Here is a 22638-nt window from a genome sequence, read left to right on the forward strand (position 1 = left end):
GCCCGTTCGGCTGTTCTATCTGGCCTGCGGAGCCGAAAGAGTGGAGGGTTCTCTTGCTCTCCCCTCCGCTCCTTCACCAGCAGCAGTGTTAACATGGCAACGTCGGGAAACACGGCCACAGCTCCTTCTTCTGAGTCCAGTTTAAGAACCCATTGTGGCCCTCGAGTCAAAAAGTTTGCCCACCCTTGTAACTAGTCTCAATGTGCTTCCTTCTTTACTTCTCTAGTTATAGGACTTCCATTCAGTCAGATTTCAGGTGTTTCTAAATGATGGTTGTTCTGTATTTTAGTTGTAAATTTGATGTGGTTGTGGGAGAATGTTAGTACTGGCGTTCACGTGTGGCACCTTCCTGTGGTACCTTTATTGTTATTGTTAATCCTCACCTAAAGATATTTTTCCACTGATTTGTTTAGAGAGAATGGAGGGGAAGGGGAGAGACAGAGTTAGAGAAACCTTGATGTGAGAGAGACATATCCATTGGTTGCTTCCTGCATGCGGCCTGACCAGGGCTGGGGATTAAGCCTGTAACCAAAGTACGTGCTCTTGACCAGAATCAAACCCAGGATCTTTCAGTGTCAGGCTGATGCTCTATCCACTGAGAAAAACTGGCTAGGGCTATGGTACCTTTTGATGAAATACATGTGAATGGGCCAGAAAGCTGAGGTGAGGTACCACACACTTATGCAGAGGCAGAGAAGGAAATTTAAGATTTAGAAAATACGCAATTATCACTTTGCGAAGGTCTTAGGGCTCTGAATGGTGAGGGTCTTGCAGGTGCATAAGGAGTTGATTCAATCACTGGAGAGCAGTAGGAGGATGGGTTTGAGAGATTAACATAAAGGGGTATTTTTAAGGCCTGCCCCAGAAGATAGTATCCTGGGTAACTCTTTAGAGATTTGGAAACCACAAAGCAGGTCATGCCAAAAGCCCAATGGTTATTCTTAGCTTCTGATTAACAGGACTAGATGGCTTGCAAAACGGCATCTGGGGGTGCTTATTTTCCTCCACATTGCTGTACTAGAAGGAACTACTGGCCTGTAGAATTTATTTTAATGCTCTTCTCAGAGGACTGGAGAGAAGAGAAGGTCGATTTTTGCCTTGACCAAAGGGATTCTCTGTGGTGAGACTAATTCAAAGTCCTTGGGAATATTTTTCTGACTAGCTACATTCCCAATGCCATCAAGGGACCCCAAACAGTAGAAGTGGAAAAGAATTTCACTATTGGAGAAAGTATCAGAAATGTACTTCTTTTTTATTTATTGTCCATTATGGGCCAGACATTTCATACTCATTATTTTAGAGTCATCATAAGAAACCATTTGAAAAAGTTCTATTTAGTTAACAGATAAGGAAACTGAGGGACAGGAAATTCAAAGGTCCTGCTCAAAGACAATGATGAACAGATTTTAGTCAATACCAGTGTAATTTCAAAATCTGAACCCTTGGACAAATTTATAAATGATAAATAGAACTGGTGGCAGGGAAAGCATTAATTAAACCTGTTTTTAAGAGAAGAAAAGTGACAGGGCCAAAGTCACATGGCCAGAGTGATGGAGCTGCTCTTCCCCATCACTAACTACCATGAAGAAGTATAAGAACTTGGGAGAAACAAGATGGCGGCATAGGTTATCGCCGGAGTTTGCTTCTTTGAACAACTACTTCAAAAGTGAAACTAAAAGACAGAAGGGACATCACCCAGAACCACAGGAACGCTGGCTGAGTGGAAGTCCTACAACTAGGAGGAAAGAGAAAAGCATACGGACACTCAGAGGAGGCGCAGTGCTGAAGTCAAGTTCTGAGGTGCGGAGTGCGTGGAGCGGGCTGGCGGCGGAGGGCACGGTTGGTGTTTTCATCTGAGCTCCAGATCCGGGCGAGTCTTTAGCGACCCAGACTCAAACGGGAGAAGCGGGACTGTCTGGCTTCGGTCAGAGCGAGTGCAGCTTTCTCTCCGAGGTTTGTATCGGGTGCTGGGACTCAGAGAGTCAGAGCCCCTGGGGACAGGACTGAGAGCCGCCATAACTGCTCTCTCAGGCCCACCCTGTTGATCCTGTGCGACCCGCCCTGCCCAAGCCCTGCACACAGGCATTTGCCGGATAGCCTCAGGCAAAGGCTAGATTAGCACCTCCCTAGAGGACAGAAGTTCTCTCACTGCTGACACAGCTGATTCTCATAGCCACCTGGCCTGGAGGTCAAACCCTCCCTGGTATTAGCTACAACAATCAAGGTTTAACTATAAGACTGCGAACAAAGACCACTAGGGGGTGCACCAAGGAAGCATAACAAAATGCGGAGACAAAGAAACAGGACAAAATTGTCAATGGAAGATATAGAGTTCAGAACCACACACTTAAGGTCTCTCAAGAACTGTTTAGAAGCCGCCGATAAACTTAATGAGATCTACAAGAAAACTAATGAGATCCTCGATGTTATATTGGGGAACCAACTAGAAATTAAGCATGCACGGACTGAAATAACGAATATTATACAGACTCCCGACAGCAGACCAGAGGAGCGCAAGAATCAAGTCAATGATTTGAAATGCGAGGAAGCAAAAAACACCCAACCGGAAAAGCAAAATGAAAAAAGAATCCAAAAATGCGAGGATAGTGTAAGGAGCCTCTGGGACAGCTTCAAGCATACCAACATCAGAATTATAGGGGTGCCAGAAGATGAGAGAGAGCAATATATTGAAAACCTATTTGAAGAAATAATGACAGAAAACTTCCCCCACCTGGTGAAAGAAATGGACTTACAGGTCCAAGAAGCGTGGAGAACCCCAAACAAAAGGAATCCAAAGAGGACCACACCAAGACACATCATAATTAAAATGCCAAGAGCAAAAGATAAAGAGAGAATCTTAAAAACAGCAAGAGAAAGAAACCCAGTTACCTACAAGGGAATACCCATAGGACTGTCAGCTGATTTCTCAACAGAAACTTTGCAGGCCAGAAGGGAGTGGCAAGAAATATTCAAAGTGATGAATACCAAGAACCTACAACCAAGATTACTTTATCTAGCAAAACTATCATTCAGAACTGAAGGTCAGATAAAGAGCTTCACAGATAAGGAAAAGCTAAAGGAGTTCATCACCACCAAACCAGGATTATATGAAATGCTGAAAGGTATCCTTTAAGAAGAGGAAGAGGAAGAAAAAGGTAAAGATACAAATTATGAACAACAAACATGCATCTATCAACAAGTGAATCTAAGAACCAAGTGAATAAATAATCTGATGAACAGAATGAACTGTTGATGATAATAGAATCAGGGACATAGAAAGGGAATGGACTGACTATTCTTGGGGGGGAAAGGGGTGTGGGAGATGAGGGAAGAGACTGGACAAAAATCGTGCACCTATGGATGAGGACAGTGGGTGGGGAGTGAGGGCGGAGGGTGGGGCGGGAACTGGGAGGAGGGGAGTTATGGGGGGGAAAAAGGGGAACAAATGTAATAATCTGAACAATAAAGATTTAATTAAAAAAAAAAAAGAAGCAGCTGTTTTGAGACAGGGAAGTCTAAGGGCTTACTAGGGCCAAAATTAAGGTGTCATTTATGACATAAATCTATCTGTCGTATAGCTAGAATACATGGGACATGTTGCAGGGCTTTGAAATTGCTTTCTGTTCCTAAATTTCCTTTGATCTGGTCACTTAAAAGTCTGTTAAGAACAAAAAAATAAAAAAAATTAATAAACACACACACACACACACACACACACACACAAAAAAAAAAAAAAAAAGAACTTGGGGTTACACAGACATATTTTGAAATCTGTTGCCAACGTACACTAGCTCTGTTAACTTGGGTGAGTCACTTTATTTTGTTGAGCTTAATTTTTCTCATTCATTAAAAAATTATCTTTACAAAGGAGAAATCTGGTTTTCATGAGGATTCAATGAGAAAGATTTAGAAAGTATCTAGTATAGTTCTGGCATAAAGGAGTTGCTCAACAAATGGTGACTGGCAGTAACCCTTGATGAGCAAAAGGGACCAAAAGAACTTTAGCCCTCACAGCTAGAGTCTCTGTGCCCATTCCCTATGCTGGTCAGAGTGAATGGAAAGGACCTTGATATGAGGTTTTGAGATAGGTTAAAAAGCATGTCAGAAACATGACCAAAATGCCAAGGTTTGGTCTTGGGTGGGAAAGGGATGGCCTCAGTAACACTCCCCCTGGTCTCCTACCAATTTGCCTTCTTTTCAAGCAAAGGCACCTCAGATTGTACAAGCTAGAAGGAGCCTCTACTGCCTCATATATAGGTTAAATGGGCTAGCCACCACTGTTACTACCATCATTACCATCAAACAGACATAGCCAGGATGCTGTGTTTATGTGAGTTTTGGGCTTATGAGCACTTACTCATTGAAAACCAGGTCAGGGGCAAAGTAGAGCATCCTGGAGTTGACATTGGTGAAGGACCGCCAGCCCATGGCAAACACCATAAGCCCCATCCATGAGTACTGAATGACTGCCATCTGGTCGTCCACATGCAAGTTTCGGAAGCCTGGAGATGGAGAAGAGACAATGGTCAGGCTGGGGAATGGTGGGCTGGATAAAATCTGGGCATCTGCTGTCCCGAGAATCTCTAGTTCTCAGACAGTCCATGAAGAGCCCCAGGAACCACCAGTGCTGGGGAGCAGAAAGAAAGTAAACTATGTGGTGGAGATAATATTCCTTGCCTTCTCTGTTTCACTGAGCTGCTCAAATGAGATGATGATGGAGGCAAAAGGGGCATTGTCAGTTAGAAAAGACTAATCTAACACTTATTGACTGCTTTCAAAAAAATACACTTTTTCTAAGCATGCTACTTATATTAACTCATTTAAACCTCACAACAATCTGATAATGTAGGCACTATTATTATCCCCATTCTGTGAATCAGTAAAAGTGAGTCACAGAAAGGTTATAGAACTTGTCCAAGATCATAAGGCTAGTAAATGGCACACCAAGGTCCAAAGCCAAGCAGCCTGACTCCAAAGCCTGTGCTCTTGATCGCTATGCCTTTCTGAAGATGCAGTGGAATAATCATTTCTCCCACATGAACAGCACTATTCAATTTATAAAGCTTTTTTCTAGCTATAATCTTATTTGTCCCTCTAACAACTCTGGGAATAGGGTATTATTACATAATGTATGGTACATGCTTTTGACAGCCACTGCCTTTTCCACACTACATTCAGGCTCTTTATCATATGACTTTCTTTCTGCCTCCCACTTTCTCTCCATTATTATTATTTTGGTTGTTGTTGTTCAACAAGTAGCCGATTCTACTGCTATTTTTGCCCTATTACCATTGTTATACACAAACAGGCCCTTCATTATCTGCCTACTTAGACTAATTTCTTACCATTTGCCTTCTCATAATCTAGGTTCTAGATATTCTGAAAAACTTACAATTTGCTGAACACAACATGCTTTCTCATGTGTCTATTTCTCTGCATAGGCAGTTGTCTTTGCCTGGAATGCCTTCTTCCTTCCCCAGGTTCTCCACCTAATAAACATGTACTCAGCATTCAAGTTTTCACTGAAAGGGTACCTCCTCTGTGGAGCTTTTTCCCACTCATCCAAGCAGAAGACTTAATAATTCTTCATTTACCTTCTAATTAAACTTTGTGTAACTCCAACTAATTATAGCATTTATTACACAGTATTGGAATTTATCTATATACACATCTGTCTCCCCCATTAGACTTGGAGCTTCTTGAAGACAGGGACCACTCCTTCTTATTCATATTTTATTTCCTAGTACATAGCATAATTCAGATATTTGAGTAGGCATTTAAGAAATATTAATTAAATGGACTAAGGACCCTCAATTTATTTTAATTTTATAAAGTGGGATGAACTCCAGATTACCTCCCTTAAGCTCAGAGAACAAAGTTTCCCAGATGCTACCTCTACCACATAGATATAGCTATGTTCTCATGGTGGGTTCTAAACAGAGGGATGTTTAAACCATAACCTCAGAGCTCATCCCCTACCAGCATTTCATTTCTTTTCTCCCCAACAGTTCCAGAATTATTTGAAATTTTGTCTTGCTATACCTCATTAGAAATGCTCCATGAATTTAGATAATGCTTCTAACTTTCTTACTGATGACTTCATTGTAACCTCATAATAACCCTAGCAAGTACGTTATGTGATACTTATCTTGAGAACAAGGAGCCTAAGGGCCAGAGAGGTTAACTGATTTCCCCAAGGTCTTACAGCCTATATATGGCAGAACCGGTACTAGTGCAGGTGTTCTAATTCTCTTGTCTAGTGTCTTTTCCACTCCACTGCTTAAGGACAAGCTCAGGAAATACTGAGGTCATGAGCTTTTACTAGCCATAGACTCCAGCCTAAAGTCTACAATATCTAAACACATTGTAAGGCTTGGTTGACCTTTGCCCACCCACACACCCCATTTCCCCTTTCTTTTATATCCTAAGCCTATCAGACATCAGGGATTCTAGAGTCCCTCATATCACCATCCTTGGCTGCAATCTTAGCTCCAAGGCCTGTGCCTCCCATCTTTACTGTAGTAATATGCTGACAGACTAGCTGGAGCCACAGACCCCAGAGTATTTCCTCATTGAAGCTCCAGGATAGAATGCCTGGTACTGACTCTTCCTAGTAGGAGATAAATGCAGGGGCCAACATGGAGCATCTAAGGATCTCTTGGAGAGGGGACCTGGAAACTTAAACCCTGAACCGCTGAGATGTGAGGCAATGGAAAGCAAGTAAAGCCTTGGCTGGTGAGTATGTGAATGTTAGGGTGCATAGGGGTGATAAGATTTAAACTGTACAGTACCAAGGGAGCTGTCTATACTGATGGCTTTTTCCCCCATCCTTGAGATAGCAGAGAAATAACAAAGAGGAGCAAAAAGAAAAATTTAGTTTGGCTGTAACACTAATTTATGGTCCTTACTGAGAGCAGCTTAGCACTCAAGCCTATTTGCTGTCTATACATCAGCAACAAAGTTGGCTAATTTTTCTATAGGTCTAATATGATTACAATACCTAACACTGTTCTCTAATGTCCAGCCTTTGAAGAAACCTGCTCAGTGAGCATAGCTATCAAGGAATGAATGACTTGAGGAAACAGTAGCTCCAGCCTACAGGTTTCCTTCAGCACACACTCACTCAAACACTTGTTTGGCACTGTGTTAGGCTGTTCAGGAGAAATAGACAGGAGTCATTTACAAGTTTTGAAACACACCAAATAGGTTTAGATGTAAAGGCAATTTATTTGAGATTCTGTTTTCTCACTAGAATCCAATCAACATCATTTCTTAGCAATCTGCAGTGGAAACCTGTAGTCTCATGTTTTATCAGGGAGTACATGGCCAAAGAAGGTCCAGATAGGAAATCCATGCTGCTCTAGTGCACCAGACAGTCAACATCTTCAAAGAAAACAATTCATCATTGGGATCCATGCATGTGGCAACTTAAATTGATATATGAGTGAAAGCAGTGGCAGAGCACTCAAGCCTCACTGTAATGACCTACTAGTTACTGAGCATCTATTATGTTTCAGCTACTGTACTAGGTGCACTTTATATACAATTTCTATGTTGATAACAATTTGCAAGGTAGAGATTGTGTACCACCTCCACAAATGAAGAAACAGAAGCACATGTGATTTGCTCATGGTCAAACAAACTAACTAGTGTATAGCTAAGATTCCAAACCAGGTACACCTGATTACAAATATACTGTATACACATTGTCTACTCACCCACCCTCAATTAATAGTTATCACTTATTAATGTACTAGGTACCTTACTAGGCAATTTACATATATCATCACCATCACAAAAAGTTTAAAACAAAATTTTTCTGAGTAGGTGCCTAGTATAGTGCCTTGCACAAGACAGGAACTCAATCTGTTGAATGAACAAATAAGTTGAACTTCTAGGTGATTTGCCGGAAGGCGGTCCATCCTTGCTGCTTGACACAGTCGCTGCAGGAAAGAAACATCTGCACAGCATATGTTTCAAGGGACCTGGCGTATATAGCATACTGTTCTTAATATGTTTGCTCCCCTTGGTGTTTTAACCAAGGTCACCTCTCCGAGAAAGGTTGTTTCCCCAGGTAGGAATTTTTCCCTGAAGTCAGGGAGGGGATGAAACTCCTTAACTAAGTGCCAGGCGGGCAGTTAATCACTACAAACAATCATGCTTAAGCTACATAATCTTTACTCCCTGGAATGGAGATAAGAAACGCCCTAACCTTGGTAATAGAAATTGACAGGATTAAAATCAACTGGGATAAATACTGATGTAACAAGACAATAAACAGCAGAACTTCGCTGGAGATCCAGACCAGAACTTGGCTGGAGATCCTGGCTAGAGATCCTGGCTAGGCTGCTGATCAACTGAACGCTGTCTCTGTGTCATTCCTTCTTCGCCGACTCCATCCACACCTTTGGGGACCCCTGGACCTGCTGGGGTTGGACCCCGGCAGTGATTATTGATAATATAAACAACAGGTCTTATGAACATGGTAATTGGCTTTCTAAAAACTATTATTTTAAATGACTTAGGGTCAGAGGTCATTTCCTTGCTTGAAGTAGATGGTGAAATGATATTGTCTTATAGACTTGTTAATATTATGAGAGGACTCCCCATCCTGAGGGTTGGACTAAGGAAAGCCAGTGACTCCTCCTCATACAAATTCTGCCAAAATGATTTGCAATAGGTTATTGTTAAGACCATCAAATTAGAAATCAAAGGGTATGAGTCTAAGTTCTGGGTCCATTTGTTAAGTAACCAAAATGGAACAAATTAGTTAACCTTTCTGAGCCTTGTCATTTGAAATGGAAATAATAGTCTTTATGATTCATAGTATTTCTGTGAGGATTAAATGGAATCATATATAGGACAAGGTTCTATATTCAATAAAATTGGACTATTTAGGTTCTTGGCAACTGCTTGGAAAGATTAAACTGAATCTGTTACACAAATGATATCAAGACATCCAGCTGAATAAGTGATAAGAATTAAAACAACCTTCTTTTCTTAGTTTTTGTATTTTTTCCTCCCTGTGTGAACCCTCTGTTTTGGCAGAGTGTGTACACAGCCTGAGACCTTGGGCCTTCTTCCCAGTGATCTTATTGGCTAGTAAACCTCAGCTTCCAGCTTCCCAAGCTGGGAAGGTGTTGGGGATGGTCTGGTTTCTGAGACTGGGCCTTGTGAGTTGGAAAGACAAAATTGGGGTTTGGCAACTAACATGCAATGTCTTCAAAAGCAGCTAGTCTACATTATGACCCAAGTGGCCTTGAATAAGGCCTTGGCCTCTTACTGTGAAGCCCAGGGCTACAGAACTACATGAACACTACAGACTATGGGTGGAGTGGGATGAGGAAGGAATCTGGAATCAGGAGGGGACTTAGGCTCTCAAGTTCTAGCCCTGCTACATTCTAAAGTGAAGTATATCATTTCTCAGAGCTTCTGTATATTTTATCTATAAAATGTCAGAGGGAAACCCCTATTTTATGGGAATTTTATGAGGACCAAATCAGGTAATATATATGAAATTTCTCTGTTCTCTATACATTTTCCTCTGAATAGCAGTTATTAGAAGGCATGCTGATCTTTGACTCCATAAGAATTAAATTGGTTGTTGATGTTTCAAAACAATCTTTGAACCCCAGAATTTTAGGACTAGGAGAATCCTTGCAGAGCTTATGTTTCACTGGTTTCCAAACTGTGTTCCCTGGAGTCCTAAGATTCTGGAAGAGTAACTTGAGGCTTCTCTGGGGCTAGTGAGGGAGAGGCACTGGTTTTAAATCAACCAGCTCTAGTAGTATCTGTGTATGTTGTTTTGAGAAATACAAAGTTTGGCTGCTAAAGGAAAATTTGTGAATGCTTAGATAGAGGATCTCTAATATTTTCAAAAACAGTCCTGTTCAAATAACAGATGACTTAAGGAGGAAGTGATTTCCCCATCACTGGAGGTATCCAAGAAGTTAAGACAAAAAAATTGTATTTCTTTCACTATCACTGAATTCATTGAATATTTCCTCCCACTATGATTCCTAAGGTTTTTAAAAAGCACTAAAGTTCCTTAAAGCAAAGTTTGAAAAACATTAATTCAGTCCAAAATACTCTTCATACATTATACAGATAAAGAAACTGAGACCCATAAAGGGAAAGGACCACACAATGATTTACAAGCACAACTAAGACTAGAACCTAAATGTTCTGACTCCCAACCCCATGTTCTTTATACCATACTATATTATAAGTGCATGGTATGGTTCCTAAAGTTAATATTGAAGACATAATACCAGTCAGACTCAAAATTATCTTTGGGGTAAACATGTGTATGCATCTTAAGGCACATAAATGTTATGTCTAAATAATCTGTGATTATGAGGAAAATTTCACACTGTGTCTGTAGATTAAACATGATTGCTGTGTGCGGATGTGAGGTATATGGGACACTCTATAATGCTGCTCTACTCTTTGGTTTCTGAGTTTCCTTTCTTTTTTTAAATCCTCAGTGTAGGATATATTTTTTATTGATTTTTAGAAAAATATAAATATCTATGTGATGGAGAAACATTAATCGGTTGCCTCTCATATAAGCTCTGAATGGAGATCAAACCCATAACCTAGGTATGTGCCTGGACTGGTAACCAAACCCGCAACCTTTTGGTGGGTTGATGCTTCAACCAACTGGACCACCTGACCAGGGCGTTTCCTTATTTTTAAAGTGGGGATTATATCATTTTCTACCTCTGCAAGGTAATGGTGAGAAGTGCATGAGTTAATGGGCAGGAATGGACAGGACATGGTACCTGCCTTGCACATAGGAGCATACACTAAATATTATCACTTTAATTCCATGCCTCCACTTTCCTTTTCCTTACCAGGCAAGGCCTTGGCCCACTTGACCACATGTACAAGCTGTCTTTCACCCAGTTCATTGAGGCTAGAGAGCAAGGCTGCAAAGGAGTCAGGCTGATTGTTGTCATGTCCAGCACACACCACGCCTGGTTCAATGGCTTCCAGGACATTCAGAAAGATAGGCTGACATTCATAGCCTTCAATGTGTGACACCGCCAGCTTCTGGGTTGGCTCCTCAGTTGGGCTGGTGGCGCTGGAAGCCTCCCCTTCCTCCTGCAGTTTCAGATTACCAAGTTTCTTCAGCTTCCGAGCTATTGGGAGGAAAGGGAAACTTGGATTTATTATAAGTTATCAAAAACACACAGCACAGCTACTCTGTTAGAAAACCTTCAAGCTAAGAAAATAAGGATGTCCATTCTTCATGGTCAGAGATTCTAAACTCCTTGAAGGCAAATGCTCAGTTTAGCACTGGTTGAATGAATGACTCATCACTCCAAATCTTTACTAAACTGAAGTTTTATATCTTGTTTTCTCCCAAGTCACCTTGCAGGACAGACCTAGTATATCCTTAGATTGGACTCTGCATAAATGTAAGCTTCAGTACTCATACCTAGAACCTTTCATTGAATTATTCATATATATTCACAATTCATTCATTCATTCATTCATTCATTCATTCAATAGAGATTCCATGTTAAACCTTTTCTTTTTTTAAAATATATTTTTTATTGATTTCAGAGAGGAAGGGAGAGGGGAAAAAAAGATAGAAACATTAATGATGAAAGATAATCATTGATTGGCTGCCTCCTACCACCCCCCTACTAGGGATTGAGCCCACAACCTGGGCTTGTGCCCTTGACTAGAATCGAACCCAGGACCCTTCAGTTCGCAGGCCGACACTCTATCCACTGAGCCAAACCAGCTAGTGCAAGCCCTTTCTTCTGGGTCTTAACCTTGTCTGGTAGAGGATGAATTAATACCCCTATGCAGTTAAAATGTCAATCTGATAAATGTTACAACAGAGGTATTAATAAAAAGACAACAATCACTCTGCATAGGTGGGGTCAGGAAAGGCTTTATGGTAGCATTTGATCTGGATCTTGAAGAATGGTGAGGGTTTCACTAAGCAGAGAAGAGTGAAAACGGCATAAACAAATAGTAGAAGTGTTTGGGGGAAATAGTAGAGACCAGTGTGGCTGGAATATATATTGCTTGTGTGGGGAGACTGGCTATTTATAAGGTTGAAATCAAGATTAGGCCTGATTTTGAAAGGGCTTGTATATTGTAATTAGAAGTTTGGGCTTTTTCTTACAAGTAATGGGCAAATACAGAATGTTTGAAATAAAAGGAATGATGAATTTGTGTCTATGTCTAGCATGTCTAGCAGATTGTTAAAGAGACTAGAAAGGCAAACATAAGTATTAATTATGGGGTCTCTAGAGGTACCAAAATATACAGTGACTTGGATACTAGTTTCTCTCTCTCTCTCTCTCTCTCTCTCTCCCTCTCCCTCTCCCTCTCCCCTACATACATACACACACACACACACACACACACACACACACACATATCACAAACACACTTTGATAGTTAAAGGCCTCTGAACATGGAAAGGTTGCCAGGCACTAATGCTATTAGAGATTATCAAGCAGAGACTAGAAACACAATGGTTAAAAATTCAAGCATGTCAACTGAGTACTGGAAGTCCTAGTCACAGCGATCAGACAAGAAGAAGAAATAAAAGAAACCCAAAATGGAAGGAAGAAGTAAAACTGTCATTATTTGCAGATGGCATGATATTATACATAGAAAACCTTAAAGACTCCAAGAAGCAACTATATCTAATAAATGAATTCAGCAATGTAACAAGATACAAAATTAATATTTAGAAATCAGTGGTATTTCTAAACAACAATAATAAACTATTAAAAAGATAAACTAAGAAAATAATCTCATTTACTATTGCAACACCAAAAGGAGATGAGGTTAACTAGGAATAAATTTGACCAAGAAGGTAAAAGAGCTGTTTTCATAAAACTATATGACATTGAAAAAAGAAAGAGAGGAAGATACGATAAGTGGGAGCATATACCATGTTCATGGATTAGAATAATTAATATCATTAAAATGTCCATGCTACCCAAAGCAATCTATGGATTCAACACAATTCCTATTAAAACACCAATGGCATATCTCACAAATCTAGAACAAATGTCCCAAAAATTTATATGGAACCAAACAAGATCCTGAATAGCCTCAAGCAATCTCGAGAAAGAAGAACAAAGTTAAAAATATCACAATACCTGATATCAAAATATACTACAATGCCATTGTAATAAAATCAGACTGTTACTGACATAAGAAAAGACATATAGATCAATAGAACCCAACAAAGATCCCAGAAATCAACCAACACCTTTAGGTCAATTAATATTTGACAAAGGAGACAAGAGCTTATAGTGGAATAAAGACAGTCTCTTCAATAAATGGTGTTAGGAAAATTGGACAGGTACATGCAAAAAAATGAAAGTAGACCGCCAACTCACACCATACAAAAGAATGAAATAAAAATGAATAAAAGACTTAAATGTAAGTCACAAAATCATAAAAATCCTAAGAAGAAAACAGACAGTAAAACCTTACACACCTCTCATAGCAATACTTTTGCTGATATATCTCCAAAAGCAAGGGAAACAAAGAAAAAATTAAACAAATCGGACTATATAAAATTAAAAAGCTTCTGTACAGCAAAAGAAACCATCATCAAAGTGAAAATGGAACCCACTGTACGGGAGAATATTTGCCAGTGCTATGTCTGATAAGGGGCCATTTCCAAAATATATAAAGAACTTATACAACTCAACAACAGGAAGACAAACAACCCAATTTAAAAATGGGCAAAAGACCTTAATAGACATTTCTCCAAAGAGGACATACAAATAGCCAATAGCCATATGATAAAATGCTCGATGTCACTAATCATCAGAACAATGTAAATTAAAACCACAATGAAGTATCACCTCACAGCTGTCAACAAACAACAGTGTTGGTGAAGATGTGGAGTAGAGGAAATCCTAGTGCACTATTGGTTGGAATGCAGACTGGTGCAGCTACTGTCAAAAGCAGTATGTTATTTCCTCAAAAAGTTAAAAATGGGCCGAAACCGGTTTGGCTCAGTGGATAGAGCGTCAGCCTGCGGACTGAGAGGTCCCGGGTTTGATTCCGGTCAGGGGCATGTACCTGGGTTGCGGGCACATCCCCGGTGGGGAATGTGCAGGAGGCAGCTGATCGATGTTTCTCTCTCATCAATGTTTCTAACTCTATCTCTCTCCCTTCCTCTCTGTGAAAAATCAATAAAATATATAAAAAAAAAGTTAAAAATGGAACTTCCTTTTGATTCAGCAATCCCACTTCTAAGAATCACAATGCACCTCTGTGTTCATAGCATTATTATTACAACTAGAGGCCTGGTGCACAAAATTCGTGAGTGGGTACAGTCCCTAGGTCTAGCCTGTGATCACAGCCATCTTCCCTGGCTGCTGGCAGCCAGCCCCACTCCTCATCCCCACCCACCCAGGTTCCCAGTTTGCCATTGGGTGATCAGAGCCTGACAGCCAGGGGGGAGGGACCGAGAGGTCAGCCAGTCCTGCCCATTCATGGCCCCACGCCCATGTCGCCCTCTGTGTGTGGGGTGACTGGCAGGGTGGGGGCCTTGGCCTGGTGCTGCCTGCATACCCCACCACCCACCCCCAGGCCCCCGTTTGCCATCAGGAGATGGGAGCCTGTTGGCCAGGCAAAGGGACTAAGAGGTGGTCAGTGCACCTCATAGTGACTGGCCAAGCAGTTGTTCTGGTCAATCTACTGTTATGGTCGCTGGGCTTTTATTATATAGGATAGCCAAGATCTGGATATAGCCCAAGTATCCATCAGTAGGTGAGTGGATAAAAAAGGTATTATACAACGGAATACTACATGGTTGTAAAAAAGAAGAAATCTTACCTTTTGAGACAGCATGGATGGACCCAGAAATTATTATGCTAAGTGAAATAAGCCAGTCAGAGAAAGACAAATACCATATGATCTCACTTATATGTGACATCTAATGAACAAACTAAACTGGCAAACAAAATAGAAACAGAGGCATGGATACATGGAACAGACTGATAGCTGTCAGAGGGGAGGGGAGGGATTGGATGAAAGAAGGTGAAGGTATTTGCCAAAGAACATATATGCATAGCCCATAGGCACAGACAACAGTATAGTGCTGGCCACAGGGAAGGGGCTGGGGGCTTGGTGGAGGTGGGCAAAGGAGGCGGGGGATGGGGACATCTGTAATATTGTTAACAATGAAAATAAAGTTAAAAAAAGAATTTGAGCTTGAAGCATCAGATGGAAATTTTTTTAAATGCCCTTGAATTTTCTTTCTCATCCTCAGACCAAATTGTGTCATCTCAATTTCCACTAAAGAAATAGGAATTTTCTGGTGTTGCAACATTTCCCACTGAACACTATAACTTCAGATATTGCAAGATATTAGACCTATAGTGAATATGCACTGTAAGTCACATATTGATTTTCTTCTTTATCAAAGGTGAATTTGAAGGGCTGAAATCCACAATAGTAACAAAGAAAAGAATTTCCTTGCTTCTCATCTATCTCTAAAATAGGAACCATGTTAGAAGGCAGCCAATAGGAAAAATGATTAAAATAACATTATTTAAAACAACAATAACCCAAAACTCAAGCTTTATGAACCATCTTCTCCCCATGCTCACATGCACACAATTTAGAGATCTTTGGGCATCCTAATGTTTATTTCCTTAACATTTATTTTGGCACAGATATAAATAATTGAAGAGGTCATTACTCTGAGCCCTAGTATAGGCAGATACACTGAGGTAGACCATAAACCACTTTATCTCTAATCCATTTAAAGTTATAATAATAAATTTTAAAAGGTATAAGACAAAGAAAGAAGTGGATTGCTCAATTTAAATGGATAAATACAACAAAACCTGCTGCTGATCTGTTTCTGGCTGCTGCAGAAAAATTTACTTATCTGAAACAAATTTTCAGGTCTAATTAGAGAAATAAGTCCTGCAATGCAAACTCTAATCATAGTGTAACTCAATGCAAGAATGGATCACATATTTGGATCAACAACTAGAATAGAAGAAAAATTAGTGGGGTTGGTGGTGCAAGAGGATCACAGAGGAACCTCAGGGTAAAATAATAAGGGAGTCTGAAAAATCAACCCAGAGTGGTAAGAATGACCTTGTTCAATATTTTCTGTCCATCTTGGACACACTCAATAATAAGGCTATATGTTCACTCATTGCCAACTCCCACTTCCCACCCAGAGAATAAGCTGGAAGGTATGGTCCAGGCTAAGTCTATCTTTTCCCAGAGTTAGAGACCTGGCCTCCATATCTTGTCATCTAGTGAGCCTGTTGCTGATGAGTTCTTGTAGGCAGTTCTACAGACTGGCGGTTCCTACTGGATCTGCTCCCCTGGTACAGATTCTAAAGGCAGACCCTCTTTGTCCCCATTATTGGCACTTTATGGCCTTGAAATCAGGAGCTGTCAGACCATTTAGTCCTCTTCAATCTTGGGAGAAGACAGAGATATAATTAGCTCCATGCCTGAAGTAACAAAGAGAAATAAAGATAACTATTTTTTTCCGGGCCTTCTATGTGCCTCACTTCATGCACACATTACATAAGTTAATTCCACAATAATCTTTGAAGGTTAGGAATATTTCAAAGTCTTTTTTTGCAAGTAAGTAAACTGAGGTTAATACAGCTAGTTAAAATTTTAATCTAATAATCTGAACGTGGTCTGCTGACTACAAATCCCATGTTCTTTCTACTATCGTGCTGCCAGCCCAAAAGTGTCTGAAATCCTGAACCTTATCTCTAGTTTTAATAAAAGAGCTGAATAATAGGGCTGGGGTTGTATTTTTTCTGGCTTCTACCCCTACCTTTTACTCCAAAATTCAGTAACTAGCATTAAATCTGAAAGGGCAGAGGCAGGAAGCTATGAGAATACTTTAGTCATGTGTCCAAAGTCGAAACAGGTTTGGAGTACTATAAGAGGCCTAATTATTCACAGCATAAAAAAACAGGAAGGGTCCTTAGAAATCATCTCATTTACGGGGTCACAGATTCAATATGCCTATAGGGGTTATACAGGTAATACAGTAGGGTGTGTGTGTGTGTGTGTAGAAGAATGGTGGAAACTGATGAACTGAAGTGAATGCCTTACTGCCTTTCTGCCCTTGCCATGTACTTGTATACACACACACACACACACACACACACACACACACACACACACCTGGAAGACATTCATATAATATTTAAATATTTCCTAGAACTAATCTATATTACAAAGTTGAATTTAGTCCTTAGTCACAATTTTGGGACTTCTGACATTAATCCAACCTTTCAAGTCAAAGATGGGGAGGCTGAAGCCAGAAAGAGTGAGGTTGCTGTACCACATCAGCTCTCTTTTCAGCTAACTAATTTCTACTCTATCTCAGTACCTGCCTCTCTGAGCTCCTTTTATATTTGCACTATATAATACAGTAGCCATTAGCCACATCTAGCTATTTAAATTTAAGTTAATTAAAATTAGAGAAAATTAAAAATATAATTTCTTAATCTAATTAGCCACATTTCTTTTCAAGTGCTCAAAAACCACATGTGGCTAGTGCCTGCTATATTGGGCAGCAGAGATATAGAACATTTCCATCATCACAGAAAGTTCTATGGAATAGTGCTGTGGATCAAAACTGTTCTCTGGGGAAGCTGTTCCATTTATCATGCCCTATTCATGCTATTGATAAAGAAGAAAGACAACCAAAGAATTTTACACAGATATATCTATGGGTTTTTCTAAAAGGTGAAGGGGCACACAGAGAAACTGGTGGTGGTACAGTTAGTGAGGCATGCTCTGTAGCCATTTCCATACCAACAGTGATTCAAATATCAGTGGGTTGATGACTTGTGGACCTAAACAAATTCATTACAAGCAAGACCAATATGTGCAGAGACTGTTGGGAGAATCCATCAAAATGAAATAATTCCCTTCTCTGCGTAGTGCTAATGAGAACTTGGTTGGTATTTTTACATCCTGCTCCTCTAGACCTATGTAGCATCTGCTTGAGGAAGAGAAGTCATATTCCTACTTGCGTGAAGGACCTGGGTAATGTGTTGTCACTGACCACAGTGGCTCAAACTGCACCAGGTGTTCTGGCCTCTCTGCCTGAAGAGGGTGAGTGTACTGAACATAAATGAAATCAGATTCCATTCATTCTGCTGGGGGATCCTCTGTTCTCTCTCTGCAGTAAAGGCCAACATGTTGCTAGACAACTTAGAATGCTGGACAATGAAGCTTGCTAGTCTCAGCTGTGACTCAATGCCCAAGGCCTTGTTTTCTTCCATGAAGGCCACCCCCACACCACTCCTGTCTCCTGCACCTGAGCCCCAGAGTCATATCTAATTCTTTCATGTGAAGTACAGGCCTGCTGCCCCCTGTTTTATGGCAGAGAACCACAGTTTACTTAAATTGAGTGGTGAAGTGAGGAGAAAGAAGACAGTAAAGGTGGATAGTTCTAATTTGTGTGAGTTGCTTTGCATCCCTTCCCTGTCTTTCAATCTCAGATCAGTGCAGAGATGAGAAAGGGCCAATGGAAGGTACTTCCCTGTCCCTACTGGCTCTTTAGGGCATTGAAGCACCTGACATGGTGCCTGGATCCTATGGGGAACTCACTTTTCAGCCTGGTGGCATTAGATTCCTTTGAAAAAATCTTTCTCTACAGCACCAGATAAAGATTTTTCAAATCAGAAATCATTAAGTATGCCTAAGTAAAGGTAGATGTGGCTAATCTTTAGCTTTTATAGCCACTGTGATCTTTAGGCACTATTGCAGCCTCGTTCCTTGCCACCTCAAATAGAGGCTTCCTCATCCATGGGCAGGGGAGAGGCATGATGAGGTGAAGTTTCCAAAGCCTTTCAAAGTTTGAATCCTTCTCCCTAAGTCAAGGATGTACTCTTCCTCATTTAGAGCACACTTTCTGTGGTAGGTAGATTTCTAAGATGGCCCCCAATATTCCCAACCCCTGTTGAATAGACACATTCTTTCAGTTATTTAGATAATGCTAATCTAAGTGCTGTCATGAAAGAATGGGCAGATGTGATTAAGGCTGCAATTCAGTCGAATTTAAGGGTGGTTATCCTTGATGAGCCTTTAAAAGACATCAGGCTCTTTCTGGAAATACCTTCATGGGGTTAGGGGTATTTAACATAAGGAAGATTCTCTGCTGTTGACTTTGAAGGTGGGTGTCCACATGGCAAGGAATGAGGACAGCCTTGAGTAGCTGAGAGCAAACTCTTGCTGACAGCCAGAAAGAACACAGGAGCTTCAATCCTACAACTGCAAGAAACTGAATCTTGCTGTAATCACATGAGCTTGGAAGAGGACACTGATCTCCAGATTAGAATGCAGTCTAGCCAATACCTTGATTTCATTCTTGTGAGATACTGAGCTGAGAATCTAGTCATGCTATATCAGACTTCTGACTTAACAGAACTGTGAGCTGATAAATGAGTACTATTTGAAGCTGCTAAATTTGTGGTCAATTGTTATGCAGCGATAGAAAACTAATACACTTTAATTATAGAAGTGTGGTTTAGGGCAAGATAATAGGCTTTGGAGTCAGATGATCTTGTGTTAAAATCCCAGCTCTGTCAACTAACTAGTTTAATAACTTTGACCCCTTTGCTTAGCTTCTCTGAGATCTAGTTTCCTCATTTGTAAAATGGGAATGCCCCGTACTTTGGAGAACGAAATAAGAGAGAATACCTGGCAGATAGTGAGCCCTCAAAATGGTATCTTCACTCTCTATCCATTTCTAAAGAGTAGAGAGTGAATGGCTTGCAAGTGACCTAACTCAGGCATGAGGGAAGATGGACAGCATAATTAACAGAGAACTAGATAGAACAGAGAAGGGAAGGGAAAAGTAAGAGGTTATGAAATGAAAAACAGTAACATATTTCTTTTGGATGTAGCTGCCTATAAAACTGAATTCAGATATTAAGTGTAATTCTAAATACTAAGTAAACATAAAGGTATGTGTGGTGCAGGGCTGCAAATATGTTGTGAAAACAGACTGGACTGCGATTATGTGAGTACGTGTGTAGATGCTTATATACTATAAAGCTTAAATCTAGAGGTCATGAACTCAAATACCTTCATTAGTTGGGCAGATAAATGTAAATGAGCAAAACAGCCCAGTTAACATACAGTGAGCTTGGGACAGTGAAAGTGACCGAAGCCCTGCCTAGGAGCAGTCTATGTCAACTTTCTAAACAAAGACTGTGCTGGACAAACAGAATTCTGTAAGAGAATTTTTGTCTGGGGAATGCCAGTATCATGCCAGCCATCTTTCTACCTACTATGATTAGACTCAGGGAATATCACTGTATGACTTTAGGCTTGGAAGGTCAGAGAAACACTGGATTAGGATCCGGAGGAACTCACTGCATGACCTCAGGATCATCTCTTTCCCTCTTTTGCTCTTAGTTTCCTCATATATGTATAAAGGGTAGTAGTTAAAAGCAAAGAGTCTGGAGTCAAATTGTCTTAGTTGTAAGCTTAGCTCTATTGCATACTAGCTGTGAGATTTTGAGCAAGACTTAGCCTCTCTGTACCTCAATTTTCTCATTTGAAAAGTAGGGATAATATTAGTATATAATTAATAAGGTATTTAACATAAGGAAGATTTAGACAATATGGTGGTGTCTAAAAGTAGAGGGAAGATTCTACACTACCAGAAGGACTTTCCAAGACTGAAACAGTGAAAAATTCACTGAGCTTAAGGGGGCAAAATGCAATGATGACATCAAAGCTCTAAAATGTTATTCATAATAAAGAAAAGGTGGTGGTATTCAGAGTCTTTTTTGTTAATTTTTTTAAAAAGTATATTTTATTGAGTTTTTACAGAGAGGAAAGGAGAGAGATAGAGAGTTAGAAACATCGATGAGAGAGAAACATCGACCAGCTGCCTCCTGCACACTCCCCACTGGGGATGTGCCCGCAACCAAGGTACATGCCCTTGACCGGAATCGAACCTGGGACCTTTCAGTGTGCAGGCCGACGCTCTATCCACTGAGCCAAACCAGTTTCAGCTCAGAGTCTTATTGTATCTTTGGCCTTGAATATATTCCCTTAATTTCTCATAAACCTCCATTTTCTCCTCTCTGTAATGGTGGCAATCTGGCCTGAATACTGCATAGGACTATTATTAGAAGGAAATGAGATGATTTCAGTTAAAGTGCTCTGAATTCTGCAAAGATGCATGCCAATGGGCAGGTTATGAAATTTTCTAAATATAAGAATGGATCTCTAGCAAAAAAACATTCTGAAAAACTGCCTACTTTAGCAACCTGTATTACCTTCAATCTCAGGAAACTGGACTGAAGCCAAAGGTTGAGAGACAAACTAACAGGGTTCAGACTCTTAAGATAATCATAGGATCTACCTTGCAGAGTTGTTGTAATATTCCTGAAGAGAATGTGTACTAGGTTCTTAACATGGAGCAAATTCTGTAGGTCAATAAATGATGTCTCTTACTCTTGCTGGTCACTAAACCCCACATTGTTCCATTTCATCCCCTTTATCACCAGCAGGTAAATGTCTTTCTGGAAAAGCTAACCAATGAAACATATCATTTGTACAAGGATTAAAATTAATTAGGGGCAAGAATCAGGATGGTGAGTGTCTCCTGACATCAAACTAGTATAGTAGTAGTGCTCCAAGAGTTCTACAAGTTTCTTTGAAAGCCCCTGAGAAGAGATCAAATGGGCCTGAACATGTGGCTCCAATAACCCCACTTTGTTCCAAACCAGAGCAGCAGGGCTTTATTCTGCATTTATATTTGAGAATGTCAGATTTTGTTTGAAGAATAGGTTAGTTTGCCAAGAAAATATTTGAAGGCCCCAAATCTTGTCTATCTAAGATCTCCTATTCAAACAAATTCTTAAAAAAACAAAACAAACAAACAAACACGAGTAGACTGAAGGCCAATTCTACATATTGCCCAAGTTAACACGGCTATATAGCAGTAGAGCAGGAACAAGAATCAGCTATCATGACTTCTCAGGCTATATTGTTTCCATTTAACCAGGTTGAGTAACATGCTAGTGGGAAAAGGGTCAGCTGGAGATGAGTGGTGAAGAACTAGGACAGCGACAAGAGACAAGGAACAGAGCCAGTTCCTGGCATGCATGGAATGAGACATTAGTTGGGGGTACATCCAAGTTTACATATGCACTAATAAGTGTAGGTCAAATTCCCTCAGGCAAGAAGGTTCCTTGGTCTTCCCCTCACACTCCCATTTTCCTCCAAGTTTCAATTCCGAGTCAAAAGAATAGCCAGGAAAAAGAATATCAAATTTTATCTTTAAAGGTTTATGTTGGACTATTTAGTCTAATGGTTTTTAGCTCATGAAGGAGTAAATGTAATTAATAACAGAATGATATGCAATGCTGCATATCCTTGCCAAAGCACAGAATCTGGCAGAAATTATTTCCAAGTCTCTCTAGACTACAGAGCCAGAAGAAAGGGGCTTACTGTCCAGATGCCATCCTGGGTGAGAGGCATAAGGTCATTACCAGAAAGCTTGGTAATGCTTTCACATACCAAGATTTTCCACTGGAAAAATTAACTACATGAATTTAGAGCATACATGCTTTTACAATTGTATTTAAACTGACATTAAAAACAAATGTGAAACAGTCTAAG

At 40.3% G+C, this 22638-nt stretch overlaps 1 protein-coding gene across 1 annotated transcript in view; it reads right to left on the reverse strand.

The window, feature by feature from the left end:
• The window catches only part of AR (androgen receptor), a 308869-nt gene that overhangs the window by 17347 nt on the left and 268884 nt on the right, over positions 1-22638 (reverse strand). Inside the window, exons 4-5 of the mRNA XM_036305428.1 lie at positions 10857-11144; positions 4358-4502 (exon numbers count right to left, since the gene is read on the reverse strand). Of these exons, the coding sequence (XP_036161321.1) occupies positions 4358-4502; positions 10857-11144 (433 nt within the window). The remainder of the gene's footprint in view (positions 1-4357; positions 4503-10856; positions 11145-22638) is intronic.

Source organism: Myotis myotis, unplaced genomic scaffold (genome assembly GCF_014108235.1).
Source record: "Myotis myotis isolate mMyoMyo1 unplaced genomic scaffold, mMyoMyo1.p scaffold_m19_p_4, whole genome shotgun sequence".
NCBI classification, from domain to species: Eukaryota; Metazoa; Chordata; class Mammalia; order Chiroptera; family Vespertilionidae; genus Myotis; species Myotis myotis.